The sequence below is a fragment of the Mya arenaria genome, chromosome 8, assembly GCF_026914265.1.
Source record: "Mya arenaria isolate MELC-2E11 chromosome 8, ASM2691426v1".
In the NCBI taxonomy this organism is placed as follows: Eukaryota; Metazoa; Mollusca; class Bivalvia; order Myida; family Myidae; genus Mya; species Mya arenaria.
This window is the reverse complement of record NC_069129.1, coordinates 17,348,867-17,365,081: the sequence shown is the minus strand read 5'-3', so window position 1 is coordinate 17,365,081 and position 16,215 is coordinate 17,348,867. Positions and strand designations below refer to the sequence as shown.

The window sequence follows — 16,215 nt, the reverse complement described above, 5'->3', positions numbered from 1 at the left end:
CGCGATAGTTTACACAAAACCAAATGGAACCATTGTTTTAGTAACAATGGCAATTGGTAAGCTCGAGTGACTGTTTGGAGGTTCAATAACCCCATGTTCGACCATATAATGAACCTCTTGTCATCCCTTCTCTCTGTTTTTCTTTCGGAAGGTGGCGCAAACAAGTACTTGTAGGAGAAAATTTTTCACATATGGAAATTTGTAATATTGTTGAACCTTGAGTATTAATTTCATTGGAACTCGCGTCATTTACAGGAATTTGAAATGGTTTAAGCATATTTTAATGTTAATAGCTTTTAATGAGCAGGTTACACCGGAGTCAATCCACACCTCAACGTCTATCTTTCCAATTTAACCTTCAGCATAAAACTGTTGTTCCATTTCTTGTCAATTTGGATCTCGGAACGAACATTCATGTACGGTATTATGACTTGACCGTCGGTCGTTTATCTGTGGGGCGGCGCTTACACGTTCACGTAGGTCCATGATGTGGCCTCCGGGCCGGGCATTTGGTTAACCTGTTTCGGCGAATTACAGTGGTAACAGCGGATATTGTGCGGCTTATTGTCAGAAGCAACTGCATTAACCAGGGCTAAGCTCTACAATATCTCTAACGAGAGTCATTCGGTTTGAACAGGCGTTCCATTTAAGTATAAAGGTATTTAGAGCTCAAAACCCGGACTACCTTTCGAAACGGCTTCGGAAGGAATTTCCCTACTATCGCCTCATACTTTTTGATAATTCGGGCTGCATCCGATACTATCGCGCAGTTATAGAATGTAACAGTGACACCGAACCTCTACCGGAAGTAGCTTGTTAATTTCGTTTCACGCTATTACATCTTGAGCTCGTGAAACAAACTCTTTATAAGTTTACTAGCTAAGTGCCTCAGGTCATCGCACAAAGCGACGATACTCTAGATGATCTTTGAATTCGAGAATATGTTAATATTTCTATACATGGACGCTTTCTCAAAAGTTTTTGCACATGCGCTTTACCAAGCGGCTTTACTCCCAGCGGTAGATCGTATTCAAGCTCATGTAATACGTGCGATGCTGAGAGCGTAGACTCGAAGTCATTTACAATATGTATGCGAAAAGCTACAGAAACAAGCTCAGTAGCAAAACGTTTAAACATAAACCCGGTTTAATGGCACTGGGTAAACGCCAAAGACATAGAACATAAAATTACAAACAAGAAACATGGAAGAACAGCACAAAACTCCACAAACAGCACAGTGCATACATACTATAAAAAAAACTAGGCCTGTATGTCTATCAAGAATTGTTAGGTACCGCCTTGGAACGGTCAGTAAAATGTAAATTTGCTGGGGGTTTAAACCAGTTTATGTGCACAAACCTCATTTTTATCTCAACAATCCTTAATAAAAATAAAACCCAAGATTTCTGCGATTTCGTAATGGAAAAAAAAAGTTCTATAGATTTTTCTTTAATAAAACGCATTCCATACCGTAGCCGGTGTGAATCAGAGCGGATATTGTTTACATTATTATTTAGATGATTGTTGCCTTAACGGAAAGGGAACGGGAAGTAGGAACACGGGGCTGCGGTTCATCATATCAGATGAGGAAACAGAAGTGTGCTCGTCGTTTTTGTGATGAAAGAGAAGAAGACGAACATATTTCATTAATGGTGTCCATATCAGACTCTTATTCGGACTTATGTTAGTTAAAGAAAACTTCATCATCTGATGAATAAGCCATTTTGTACTAAGCTGTGTTCCATCGGTAAGTATAGCATCTAGTTTTTGAACATTGCCCCATTACATCACCTTGCATATCAGTTACTGCTCAACTAAAGTGCATATTGTATATAAATCTGTAATTAAACGTCTATCCGCAATACATTCATAATCGATGATTTTTTCTGAAATGATGCTAAAGTTTTGTTTTACAAACACGTATCAATTATTTGTTTAAGGCAATGTTTAAGTTTATTAAACAGTGATGACTATACTACCGATATTGACTGATCTGTATATAAAATATTGCGTCATACGTAAAATATCTCGCGAAATATTTGAAACATTCGAATATACCATAGCGGTTTACATCGAATTTGATTTAAATGTGTATGTATTTAATGCGAGTTGTTTATTCGAATCGAATTTGATTCAAATGTGTATGTATTTAATGCGAGTTGTTTATTCAAAGCTTGGATTAAGGCACTATATATCCGGCAATTCTGACACCATTGTAACGAACTGCTTAGCCAAGGGCTTACTTGGTAGGGATATGTAGAAACACTATGCACACAGAATTGAACTATTGACGGTATATGTATAATTGTATTGTCGAATCATATACATCAAACACATGTATTATAATGTTATGACAGGTAAGGTTAGATGGGCTCTCATGTTTTCCAAAGTATATATATATATATATATATATATATATATATATATATATATTGAACAATTACTTTCCTTCATTTGTACAACTTATACAACGAGAAATAAATCGAAATTAATGTGTAAGGTCAAACTACTAGACCAGTCGTATTTAAGTTAGGTCAAAATACTAGATCCCTATAAGATTCACGGGTGCTTTCTGACCAAAACGAGCTTTCCGCCATCAAAAGCACAAAAGCTACTTATCCAGAAAGGAACGCTATTCATAAGCTAAACGGGAGATGCTAACGTGATCCAAACTGACCGATGTCGGCAGGACCTGCAACTCGCTCGACAAGTCTAAGGAGAGCCCGTGAAACGCTAACAAATCAGTGAAGGACCGGAGGGCAAACCTGACAGAACAGAAGGACCAGTAGAATGGTACTACCGGGCGGTCCGGCAGCCATAACAGTTTATAGACAGCAATAAAACATACATCAAGACATAAAATAAAGCAATAACGAAATCACTCAAAACATGAATGATTATAATTGGTAAATTAAAAAAAAATAATGTTTATCTTATAATAAAGATAATGAATCAATTATACTTATCTTTTCAAATATATGACACGTATATGTAAGGTTGGTGAAGGACCCCGTTCCAGAACAGAAATACATGAATTTGAATCGCCATGACCGAAGGTCGATAGATGAATTATATTGAATTTAAAATTTAATGATTTCTTTTTAGGGTATCTTACTAATGTAGGGTAGTTCCACAGATGGATGTCAAGTAAATGTTTCATTTGACTTACCTGTATAATGACGATGTCATTACAATATGACATAAATCAGGCATAATCATATCAAATCAAACTATCGGATACTTTCTATCTTTTGATGTTTTGAAACTAAAAGGTCTGAACATTCTGGATTTACTTAATTTCCTCGTTTGATTACGTGTTCACTGCATTGCTTGTACTCATACACCGGGTTAGCGTCACATTATCGAACACACAGTGCTTATGTTTAGCCTTTTTTATACCTATGACAAATATTCTTCTTATATATGTGTTTGGGGACGTAAACATCTCGAATTATTTGTGTAATTATGCGCGAACATAATAAATAGTAAATTTGCTATAACATCAATAGAAAATGTATTAATTGGTATTAAACCTCAACTGCAAGGGAATTGTTAAATTGTTTTAAACACGATACACATTAAGATCATTACCATACTGCACTCAGTTGTTTGCATCCTTAGCGGTTAAAGAATCAACGACCTTTATTTCACAGCAATCTTTAAGTATTTGCACCCTTTTCAACTTCCATTTTTGGTTCACTGAAGAGGAAGCTAATTTCTGTTTCAATTTTATATCTGGATTTTCCTTATGCATATCCAAATGAAACTTCTAATATTATGCATTTGGCATCGGGCTTTTGCTCTGACGATGTGTAAATTGTCGACATTATCTAAGGTAAGAACTTGCTTTCCTGGCGACTTGTATAATTTCCAAATGTTCGCCTCAGTGTCTACACCGACAACCGTGATAAACCCATCATTCACTTTTCAATCTCCATAACATTCAAAACTCTTTTTCTTAATGGGGTGTATATTTGCATCAAAGTTTATTCCGGAAGCAAAAATACATATGCTTATTTCACTATTTTAGATGTTAGGAAAGCCAATAAAAATGTCCAAACAAGACTGCGCCTTTTAGCACCGCTAGCCCAGCGTCTTGTGGTATGATGATTTTCTTGTTTCTTATTTTCTTGTTAACTGCATCTTGTACAAGCATGCATTCACCATAGCCTCCAACCAACAGTATGGTAGAAACATTCATCATGTTACTATCGGAAAGCAGTTTAATCATATGCTGTGTCGTTTTCTCAATAGACTCCGAAAACCACGACCTTACAAAATCAGCTGAAACTCTCAGTTTTTCGTGTTCCAAAGCAACATCATCTGCAATCTTCATCTTTTCAAGCTTTTCTTTAATAGTCAGCTGTTCAGTCTCATCGTAAATGCTTATGAGGGCGTTAGGCAGACTAAATCTCACTAATCCATCCATTTCTGGGTTGATAATGCGCTTTTTCGTCTCGAAAACACGAAGAAGATCATAATAATCGTCCATGTGTTTCTCTTTAAATTTGGACATCGTTGTTTCTCCAAATATGTTGGTCAAGCAGCTGATAAAATTCTGGTCAACGCATGTACCACCCCACGGACCACCACTGGCTTTGTGAATTTCTTTCAGTGTGCCGTCAAAGTTCTTTTCATGAACAGATATGTCCGCTGTTTCACCTGAAATTGCAAATCATAAACATGTAATACTCGTAAAATAATGTTATATGTCAGGGTTTTATACACAGTTATAACGCTTCCGTTGCTGACAGATTGAGCTATAAATCGATGTAAATACCAATTTGGGTTAAGTCTGTTCATCGAAAGAAAAAAGGACTGGTGTCCGCAATTGGACGCCACTACGTATTGTCCCTGCTGGGTTGTGTGTTCATTACAAGTACAGGAGCCAACAACTATATCAATTATAAAATAGTCAGATTTTTACAGACATGCTTACCTCCAAGGTCTACGACCATGTACTGACTGCCAGTCTTGCTAAGGTCTGTCTTGAGACTTATGTCGATATGTTGGCACCAGATTGAGGCTGCCTCTGGCTCAAGTGCAAGTTTGATCCGATCATTGTCCAGACCAGCCTTACAATGATATCAAAAACAACAACAGTAACACTCTAATCAAAGTTAGGGGACTTAAAACCATCTGATTTTAATGCTATGATTTCAATAGACTGTTACCAGGAAACATACTTATTTAACTTCTACCTCTTGGTATAACGACATAAAACAATCCGATTTCAAAACACCAGCAAAACATTCAAATAAATTCAATAATAAAAATTGTATAGAAACTTACCCTCAAAGCAGCTTTTCGCATGAACTCTTTTGCAGCATCGTTCCAGATGGCAGGAACGGTAATCACGTATAAGATATCTGACTCCTTGATTTCGCCCACATGCCTCGTAAGGGCATTTATGAGATGATCACGTAGGTAGCGAATGGACATTTCAAATATTGTCATCGCCGACATCTTCTTGCCCGTTATATCTTTTACTCTCGCATATCGGCTTATCCCCTTTTAATATAAAAAAGAGAAGTGATTTGAAATGGATGAAACAAAATCGATATCGATTCAAATGCTTTTGTTTCATAAATGGGTTTTATAAACAAGAGCATCGCATGTGGATGACAAAGTCCGTCTTGAACGGATTTATTGGTTACTGCATTTAACGAGGCCAATGACGACGAAACAAAGCTCTCACAATACTTCGCCTTTGTCTTAAACACAGATGAGCTTATAACACTTACATCATTGTTATGAAACAGCATCCTGAATCTTCTGAACAACATCCAAGGTTTGTGCTTCCCTTCTTCAACAAGATTCATGTATTTATATTCAGCATCAGACCCAAATGCATCAAATTCTTTTTGCGGGTTAAGTAAAACGCATGTTGGTACTTTTGCTGATATTACTGGTTCAGTACAGAACGCTCCGTTAGTACGTATCTGTGTTGTTTCATAGCGGAAAGAGAAAGCGTAGCCACTAAAAGTCGTGCCAAATTCAAATGCTGCCACAAGCAAAGGTTTTTCAAGTGTGTCCTTAGGTGCCTTTCGATTCTGGAATGTAAAACAGAATACACCTTCAACAGACATTTAAGAAATGATATGTAAGACATTTACCTGAATATTTTAAATAATAAAAGTTAGCACCTTACCTTTCAAACAATGCTTTATATAATATTATGCCTTATATTATTTAAATTGTTCCTTACTTATATAAATGACATCGGGCCTTTAGACTATTTCTTTTAGATATATAGTTTAAAGAGCATTGTAGAACAATCGTGACCGATCACTTTTGTTTTAATGGGCCCGCTGAAAACGAGTTGTGAGTAACAGTTCAGTAGACAAATACTTTAAGTGTATCGGTCTAAACAAGACTGTAGTCTGAATTAATATTTGCTGGTTTTACAGCATACGATGTCTTTTGAATGCTAACAGAACTTCCTTTTTTAAGTGCCAAGCTATAAAGTGTGGTATAAAATAAAAAGTACAGACAACGTCGGACCTTCTGAAATAATAGTAACCCTTAAGTCAGCCCACGAACATTGAATGATCATCAGCCTTTAGTGTTGGTACGTACAATGATCGAGGGCTGACTGTGCAAGGGGGACCCCTCAGTCGCCTGTTCTCTTTTTAACTAGGTGGAAGGAAAGAATATCAAAGGGCTGAAGGTCCCGAGAAGTGCAGCGCATTGTGCATACTATGCATAATATCGGGGTGAACTATATACTTTGTATGAAAGATATGAGCGCGTATGACTGTGTTTATGTTTATTTGTCTCGTCAGCCTGAAGATAGGACAATATATGATATAGATGGAAATTTCGTAGGAAATTTTAATTTTTTGCATTAAAAACCGCATGTTATGGTGTTGTTTCATAAAAGAAGAACTCAGTAAAAGTATGCTTTTAACTGTTTTATTGTTAGGTAAAGAATGAAAAGGTTGTTTACTTATCATATGTTCGAGCCACATCACAGCTAGGTGACAATGCACCATAATTGCTAGGTAAACAATCCTAATAATATTTCACATATTTCTATAATGTTTTAGGCTTATGCAAAAGAACATTTTTGGTATAGTTTGATAAAAGGTAGGGGTGAAAATGTGGTGTAGAAAGTATGGCATGTTATTTGGTTTATAAATGAATAGGAAATGTGCTGAAATATTGTCGGCCTAGTTACCATTTCGGCACAGTGAAAAAGACGGGCTGGCTCTTTAATCCTACTTTTTAGGCAAAAGTTGTATATATGGTAGGTTATTTGCTTCAAAAAGCAAACAAACGTAATGCCAAAATATGACAAACATTGACTAAATTTGCATTAATATGATAAAAAAGTGACTATTTACATCAAAAGTTTGTTAGTACGTTGTACACGCTGTCAGGTCAATTCATGTGACTACAAATTGTTATAACAATTAGGGTTGATTTTTGAGATTTGTAAATTTAAATGATTTGGACTAATAAAATTGACGTCGGAAGAAAAATATGACATTCATTTGGCATGTCCAAGCTATAGAGGCTCTTTCTGATAGGTGCGTTAAGGCAACACTGACATAGGTTAAGACCAGTCAATTGATTTTTATTTCGTTGACTAGTAGTGTGTGATTATAGGAGGGTTATGAAGAGCACAAAACAATTACTTAAAACAGTGCGGCTAACAATTTTCATATAAAGTCAAGAGGATATCATGTCCCGGATTAACTTAACCTGGACGCCGAAATGATATATGAAGTTGTTTTCTTCTGTATCTTAAAGTCGAAGAAGGTTTGCTGGCGCTTAATGTCTGCATTATGGCCTGACCCTGCCGTGATGCCATCGCAACTTAAAAAGTGTTTTATAGAACATTTGTTTTCAAAAATCGAATTTAATTCGTGTCATTAATTTCTTGATTGTGCTGTTTAAGTAGTTTATAAACTTTATAAGCTTCGGGATATTATTCTGATTTTTACAGCTTTCAAAGACTACATGCGATACAAAATTTAACATGAAATTGCATTCATGAATGACAAGTTAACAGTCCACGAGCAAAGATGGCATGTATGAAAAAAAAAAAACATTTAAGCAACACACTCTAGTAGAGTCTTTTTTCTTTCTACATTTTCGTAGTTTATAAATGCTTTATTTACTTGTTTATATTTGTTTTAGTTAAAAAAAATGTTCTCTCCTTTTTGTTTCGTCTTTTGTCTTCTTTTTTATGAGTTTGTGTTTATAGAAACTGTCTTAAAAGGTATACAGAAACTGTCTAAAACGGTAATATTGTATATGACAACGTTGTTAACAGGTTGAATTGTGATTTTAGTGAAAGTGAAGTTATAAAAGCTTAAAACGTCAAAAGAGTCCTGGGAAAGATATGCTAATTCCTGAATTATTTATAGATAGTAAAGATTCTTAAGCTGCATTGTTGTGTGAACTGTTTAATTATATTAACACTAAAGGGGTATACCCTATATCCTGGACTAAAGGAATTATTATACATGTGCCCAAAAAGGGGGGCTGAAATAATGATGATAACTATAGAGGAATTATGTTGACAAGTATGTTGACTTTGTAAATTTGGAAGAAATACAAATGATAACCGAGTGTCTAGATGTTTTAGACATTGTAGTTCACTAAATATAAACAGCTCGAAGTTTCCTGATGTTAAAAAAATGTTAAATAATTTAGGATTTAACTACCCATGGGATAATATGTCAATCACTAACTTACAGTTGTCAAAAGTTATTGAAAGATTACATGATCAGCACATGCAGAAATGGTATGCGACTTTAAATGATTCGTCCAAACTTTGTACTTATAAAGATATAAAAACAAGATTTTGTTATGAAAAATATCTCGAAAGTGTCACTAAAGATACTCTTTTAGTAGAGTGCGATGTTCAGCACACAAGTTAGCTATAGAAGAAGGCAGATTTAGAAATATACCTAGACAAGATAGAAAATGTATATATTGCAATATGAATATGATTGCAGATGAATATCATTTTATTCTTGTATGTCCATTTTATAAAGATATTAGGCAAATGTGCTTATCACGATATTATTTTCATTGGCCCACCAAGAAAAAACTATGTGTCATGGTGATAACATGTTAAATGGGACAAAATTTACAATAATATAAATTACCGTTTAATATTCAACATACATGTATGTCTATTTCGAACCTTTATACAATTTGCTAAAAGTGAGAGAAGAATTTGATAAGAAATTATTGAGCAAACTTAAGTTAACAATGAGTTTGATCCATGCTCTCCTAAATGAACGTATATATGCAAGCTGCTTAAATATACGAGTTTGTCACATTACATACTTTCTCAATGAATTGAACGAGCAGAGATCATTATTCTGTTTGCAAAAACGTACCTACTTGATTTACAAAGCAATACTTTATATATGAATAGCAAACACCACATAAATTCTACAGCCATATGTTTTGTGTTCCTCAATAAATCTGATACCGGCGTATTTCAAATATTTAGATATTTGCGACTCGAACGTTGATGCTTGTGAAAATCATATCATGGTTAAATAATATATATGAATGAAACAGTTTTAAGAACATACAAAAAATCAACAACGGTTTTTTGCTCTCATCCCTCGATATGAACAACATCGAACAATTTCCTTCGAGCTCGCGTAAAGGTAAATGACCGTAATCATTATCACAGTCTCGTTATTCTAAATACATCGTAACTATCTTCAGTCCACGTGATAGCTATCCCCTGTGCAGTTATTTATTTTGTTCACCTATCCCTAGTACACCGCCAGGGCATCAAAAGGTATGTATATCTCCGTAACAACAAAACATATCGTATTGATATCTTACACATTACTAGACAATGTTATTACAATGAAATCGCTCGATTCAGTTTTTATTCTTATTTTAAATTTGTTGATTTATGTTTGAAATCGTACCACGTAAATAAACATTTGTGAGCGATCATGCAACTTTCGGACAGAATTGGGATATAATACAAAAGAGGAGACACATTTCCATCATAGTCCTATTTTGCACAGGATCAAGTTTTTCGAAACTCTTCGATATTGAGAAATATATAACCATAAAATACAAAAAAATGATAGAAAAACTTTCCATGTGTCAAAATCAAACGCTTATCGATTTATCACTTTTTGGGCTATTCCCATACAGTGATTTATAGATGTTGTTAATATCCAACGGGCGCAATTATAACTTTAAATAAGTCTTGAAAAATGGTAAACTTGTAAGAGCATCTACTACTTGTGATACGCATGTGCTGAAAATAAATTCATGTGCTATACATTATACTTTCGATTTGACTAACACACGTCTTAAAATCATCCCAAGTTAAATTTCATAAACTATGTCAATATATATTACTATGTTGCAGGACGGTGCCCGGTGAATCAGTTTCCAAATGTTGTTTCGTTAGTTCTAATACAGATTCAACATATTCACGTTTACACAAAGTGGTGGGTTCTCCACTTACATTGTCAAAAGTTCACAAACAAATTGTTTGTTTCCATATTCATCAGTTTCTGTCATAGGAGGTGTTTATGTTGTTGTTGTTTTCGAAAAATATCTAATACTACTTCTTTCATAAATAATAGGACTTTTAATTGTTCGGCAACCGAAAACAATTGTATAAACTTATTGTACTTATCAATATTATTTATGTAAATGATATTATGTTATGTAGTTTTGACGCGTTAATAATTGTGGTATACGATATGTAGGACAAATAGGACGGTCAGTTAATTTTGGTAAGGGAAGCATATTTTACAAGATCAAAAATAACATTACGTCCCTTATATCTGGGATATGCTGTATGGGACGTCATGGGATCCACATGTCTTTCAATTCTTTGCTCTCTTAACGCAAAACACTAAAAGTGCATCATTTATGGCCCAGTCAGAATTTGATCAAAACTCGTTTTATACCTTATATGTAGATGATACCTGACCAAACGGGATCGTTATGAAAGTATGTTTATAAACTTTCTTTTAGCACCTGATATGTGGTTGCATTCCTATAATATAATTGAAAATGTCGAAACAATATAATATAATTAAGAGTTTAAGTGATATTGAACAAATAATTCAAATTTTAGAATAGCGTTCATAAAGCGACAACCTAAAACATCGGGATCAGGCCTTAAATAACGTGTTTGTAAAAGGTCTTACCCTTTTCCGATTGCAGCTTTTGGCAAGGACACTTTTTTCAAATTAAATGCTACTTAACATAACTATTCATGCATTAAAATCTTCTATTACACATTAAAGTACATCTGATTTTGCCAGAACTGTAAGCATTTTACTACAAGTACTATCCCTGTTTATCTGTAAGATATATGTATGTAAAAGTCTAATATTTTCCAAAATATTAAGGTCCTATGTCATTAAATAGTTCGTTCCACTTTCATGAATACATTTAAGAAATTGTAATAGTCGTTCTTGTATGAACCATATCACAGCTCTCCTCTATTTGTCAAATTACGTATATATAAATAAAGTATAGCATTGTTTCGCTCACCCTTTTTAAATACTCTTTGCTCTGTTTCACGTTCAATAACTCTTCTTCCAACCTGTTTCTTGACTAAAAGTATAAAGGCAACACACAAGGTTAAATGATTATGTTATCAGCACATTTATACTTATAGCAATGCTTTATCGAAAAAAGTAGACTATATGCAATGTGCCCCAATACAGAATTATCAAATTGGAGGAGAGTTCGGTTATATAACGATGCAAATAACGATCTAACTTAATAATGAAACTAATGATTATAAATAATCATTAATTGATCAAAATTATGAATTATAATCTCCGAAGCAAAAGCAATTTCTTAACTACTCCCACGAAGAGAAGTGTTATTTTCAATGTATTTTATTTTATCTACAATATATTGACAGCAACATAAAACATATCACAAAACAACATTTTCTCCTACATGTTTCAATATCTAAAGAAAATGTAGGTAAAACCAACAGGTAAAGTTGTTCAGAAGTACTTTCTATTAGGAGAAAGTGTATACTCCGTAAGATGCTTGGCATTATTTTTTATACGTACTTTTTATTCTCAGGAACGTAAAGTATGGTTCGTGCAACACGTGCTTTTCACAAACCTAGCATTACGTCGTTATTACTTGGTATACCCTACCTCTCCAACGATGAAAATAATTTATTATTCCATTATGTACAATTATTTATAAATTATTTAACACGGTAAACGGTTAACAGATTAGCCCCACCTTTTATGATTGAACCAGGTTGTTTTAATAAACAATGAATCGGAATTTTCTTTTAGTCTTTTTACTTCTTGTAATTAACTAAATTTCCTAAAGTTATCAAATTCCTAACTCATCTTATTGATGATTATCGCCAAGTTCTTATCAAATGTATGTGTTCATATGAAAGACTATTCAACTGTTGTACGAACTTGTGTCTAACCCATTTGCTTTTTGTATAATCTATAGCGTTGTAAACTGATCATGTTGAAACAAAAAGTCAGACCATTATAGCAGGTAATAATGTAAAGGTTTTCCTACACGTGTTTGCCATGTGAATCTGTACTATTATATTCAAACACAAGTTTGTATAACATCCCACCTTTTCTGAATCATCTAGGTCTTCTTTCACTTCTTTTAGCTCATCAGACAGATCCTGCATCGTCTGTAAGCGTGTTAATATTTTGACAAAGTGTTTATGTGTATGAAAGTCGATTTATGTAATATTCTAAACAATTTCATAAAGACACCAAAATAACTAATGAAAATATTAAATTAAATCTATTAAAGATGATGATAAATATTAGTTAGGCCACACCAAATTGATATTTCGTTCCGCGGATTAACCGCTCCTATTTTTTTGAAAATGTAAAAAGATTTTTTGTGCGCCCGCACTTCCATTTTGATCGCCAAGCAGATTTTTTTCAGGTAATAATTTACTAAAAGGCTAAAAATAATCAAGTATAATTTTTCTACGCTAGTTTTCGTGTTTTTGTAAAGTGAAGTAACCGATGCGTAGTGTTTTTATACTGTATATTGATCGGTTTAGCATGGGTTTCAATAAATTCAATCAAAATGGCGGCTTCCGGTATAAACAATGTGGCTCGAAGTTTGGAAGTTAAATCTTATTTTTGACAATAAATATGTTTTGAGCATGCTTGAAGTCATTGTTGATCGTCTCATGCACTAAAGGATCATTAGCAATCATTATGCAATTAGCATGTGTATCTAAGACTGGTAGCAATTATATTGCGTAATTAGTGACTCGTTTTGAATGGAAATCGGACAGGTCAACTTAAATGGATCAAATTCTGACAAAACAACAGTTTTGAACAAATATCTTTTCACAAATAGCAATATAAACACTGGTCTGGATATACCTCAACATAAGTAAGCCTAAGTTTATCACCTTATATTTTGTTTTTATTTGCAGCATAATCCGGGATTGTAATGCACTTGTCAATTGTAACCACTGCCCAGCCCACCCCTCGCCCTTGTTACAGGGTTATACCGGGGACAGAGGCAATGGGCTGTGTTTTTACCTTTCAGGTGGCCCCGCAGTGCCTAGTGAATGTGGTTTTGTCTTCATATTGAAAATAGTCAGGAATGGGCCTCACATAGGTATTCGGGGTTGCGGGGCCATTTGGCAGGGATTTTACCCGCAGTGTGTCCCTGCAGGTCGGGTATTTTACCCGGGTTTTGAGATACCGGAAGTCAAGGTCCCCGCTATTCCGGACTTGGGGGGGGGGGGGGGGGCGGGCATATACAATTGGCTGATGCATAAAAACATCTAAATAACCAAAAAAAGTACTCTGAAAAATACCCTTGTTCGTTTTGTTTTAATAAACACATGTCATTGCATTTCCTGTGATAATAAAAACAAAATTTAGTCGTATGTTATATGGAGTCTGATGTTTGATGATGCCTGTGTAAGTGATCATTTTTTACAAATCCCAAATCAATCCTAAGTTATGTCAAAATACAGTTGCATATGATGTTAAACTGATTCAGGTAGGTTTATATAAGTCATTTCAAACTTTTAACTTAAAGCAGGATTATTTATTATTATGAATGATCGACATATTAAAGTACAATTTATTTATATAAGAAATTAGATTTATTCATATAATGTTTGTACTAAACACGGATGAATAAACAGTATGTATTCCGACATTTTCCCAATGTCCATTAGAGGTTCAGTTCAAGATGGCATTAAAATGGGTTAAAGGGCAAATATTTTGAACAATCTTTCTTATTTATATTGAATATAAGGAAAAATATATTTTTCGCTTCGTTTTTTATGAAAACTGACAAAATTCGCTCCAATTTTTTGTTGGCAAAAATCCGAGGAACTAAACATTAATTTGGTGTGGCCTTAAGTGTAAGATATTATTAATTATCTCTTAAATGGTTTTAAAGCTATTTGATGTTGATGTCACTCTAGCCAAATAGACTTAAGTGCACTTAAATTAAAAAAGAGCCGTCGTAAGACAGCGCGCTCGACTACGCCGCTTTGACTGGGAAGTGAATACAATAACTATGTAATATGTGCCTGCCAAAAGCAATAAAACAATCAAATTGAACAGTGAACAAGAATCGCAATGTGACAAAAGATTTTTAATGATTGGCAGAAGAGGTTCAGTTTCAACTGTTTCTTCTATCTTTTTGTAACAGTGCCCTTGATCCTAATGGCCACAAACACAATCCCATGGAAGACCTCCATAAACTCTTCCTACATATCATGTTTGGTCACAGTATGTCAACCATAGTGACTTTGACGCTGCCCTTACACCAGCCTGCCCAACCAAAGACGCACGTCATTCAAATAACTTGTTTACCCTTTATGAAAATGTGGTTAGGAATCTTGAAATGTGCCTTTCAAAAGAAATGAAAACATAAAAAATATAACATTCAAGGGCAATAATTTGTATTTATGTCTAAAAAGGAGTTATGTTCCTTGTTGTAAAATGGTCGTCAATAATTCTGCAAAGTATTAAGTGTATTGAATGAAGGGTATAGAAGTTTTTTTTTAAAAATCCCAACTTGCCCTAAAACTTTAACCTGCCCTTAAACTTTACCCTAAATCAATCATGGGCCATAACTTGTATTAAGGTTAATATGGAGTTATGTAACCTCATTTGGTGATGGTCCTGAACAATTGTGTGAAGTATTAAGTCAATTGAATGAAGGGTATATATGTTATTAAAAAACACACCAAACTGTCCAAACACTTTAACCTAAGTTCCATAGTCAATCAGGGGCCATAATTTGTATAAAATATAACCTGGGGTTATCTAACCTCATTATGTGATAGCTCTGAACATCTGTGTGAAGTATTACGTCAATTGAATGAATGGTGTTTGAGTTTTAAGTAATAATCCCAACTTGCCCTCAAACTTTAACCTGCCCTAAAACTTTAACCTAAGTCACTCAGGGGCCAAAACTTGTATAAAGGATACTATGGAGTTATTCACCTCATTGTGTGATGGTCCTGAACAATTGTGTGAAATATTGCATCAATTGAACAAAAGGTATAGAAGTTATTAATAAATATCTCAAACTGCCCTAAAACTTTAACTTTAAGTTCCATAGTCAATCAGGGGCCATAATCTGTGTAAGAATAATATGGAGTTATCTAACTTCATCATATGATGACCCTGAACAACTGTGTGAAGTATTAAGTCAATTGAATGAAGGGTATTGGACTTATAAGTGAAAATCACAACTTGCCCTTAAACTTTAACCAGACACCGACGCTAACGCCGGGGCGTGTACTATAGCCCACCTATTCTTCGAATAGTCGAGCTAAAAAATAAATTATTTCAAAAGTTCATTTTTAATTTAGTTTTGGGTAACGATATTTTTGTGGAGTAAAACATTCATTTTTGGTGACATGTTTAGGGGTAGTAAGGAGTTTTTTTTAAAAGAAGGAATTTTGAGATTTTGTATCAAAATATGGTGTAATGTGAAGCACATATAAAACGAACTGATTATTAACCTCGTGTGTTAAATATGTTTCTTTGAACAAATATGACCGTACGCCTTCGTTTGCTATTCAAAAAGAAAACAAATTTAAACTTACCGTTTTTGCTTTATCTGCGTCAAATTTGGCTTTCCTTAGTGCTTCAATGAGTTCCTCACGGCCCTGGAAATATATAATGAGGCATTTCCAATGCCTAAATCTAAATGATAGGTATCATAAATCAAGTAAAAACTATAAATTGGCTTTTGTGT

General features: G+C 34.2%; 1 protein-coding gene across 4 annotated transcripts in view; it reads right to left on the bottom strand.

Annotated features, from left to right (window-relative positions):
- Window positions 1-2,432: 2,432 nt before the first annotated feature.
- LOC128243078 (heat shock 70 kDa protein 12A-like) overlaps window positions 2,433-16,215 on the bottom strand; it is a 45,472-nt gene continuing 31,689 nt past the window's right edge. For 2 of the 4 annotated variants that reach the window (XM_052960589.1, XM_052960588.1), the window contains 7 exons: window positions 16,064-16,126; window positions 12,584-12,646; window positions 11,509-11,571; window positions 5,745-6,053; window positions 5,293-5,511; window positions 4,940-5,075; window positions 2,433-4,662 (listed from right to left, as the gene is read on the bottom strand). In XM_052960589.1, coding sequence (XP_052816549.1) covers window positions 4,034-4,662; window positions 4,940-5,075; window positions 5,293-5,511; window positions 5,745-6,053; window positions 11,509-11,571; window positions 12,584-12,646; window positions 16,064-16,126 — 1,482 coding nt within the window. In that variant the 3' untranslated portion in view covers window positions 2,433-4,033. Of the gene's footprint in view, window positions 4,663-4,939; window positions 5,076-5,292; window positions 5,512-5,744; window positions 6,054-11,508; window positions 11,572-12,583; window positions 12,647-16,063; window positions 16,158-16,215 lie in introns of all 4 variants that reach the window. The other 2 variants (XM_052960591.1, XM_052960590.1) reach the window with 2 other exon arrangements.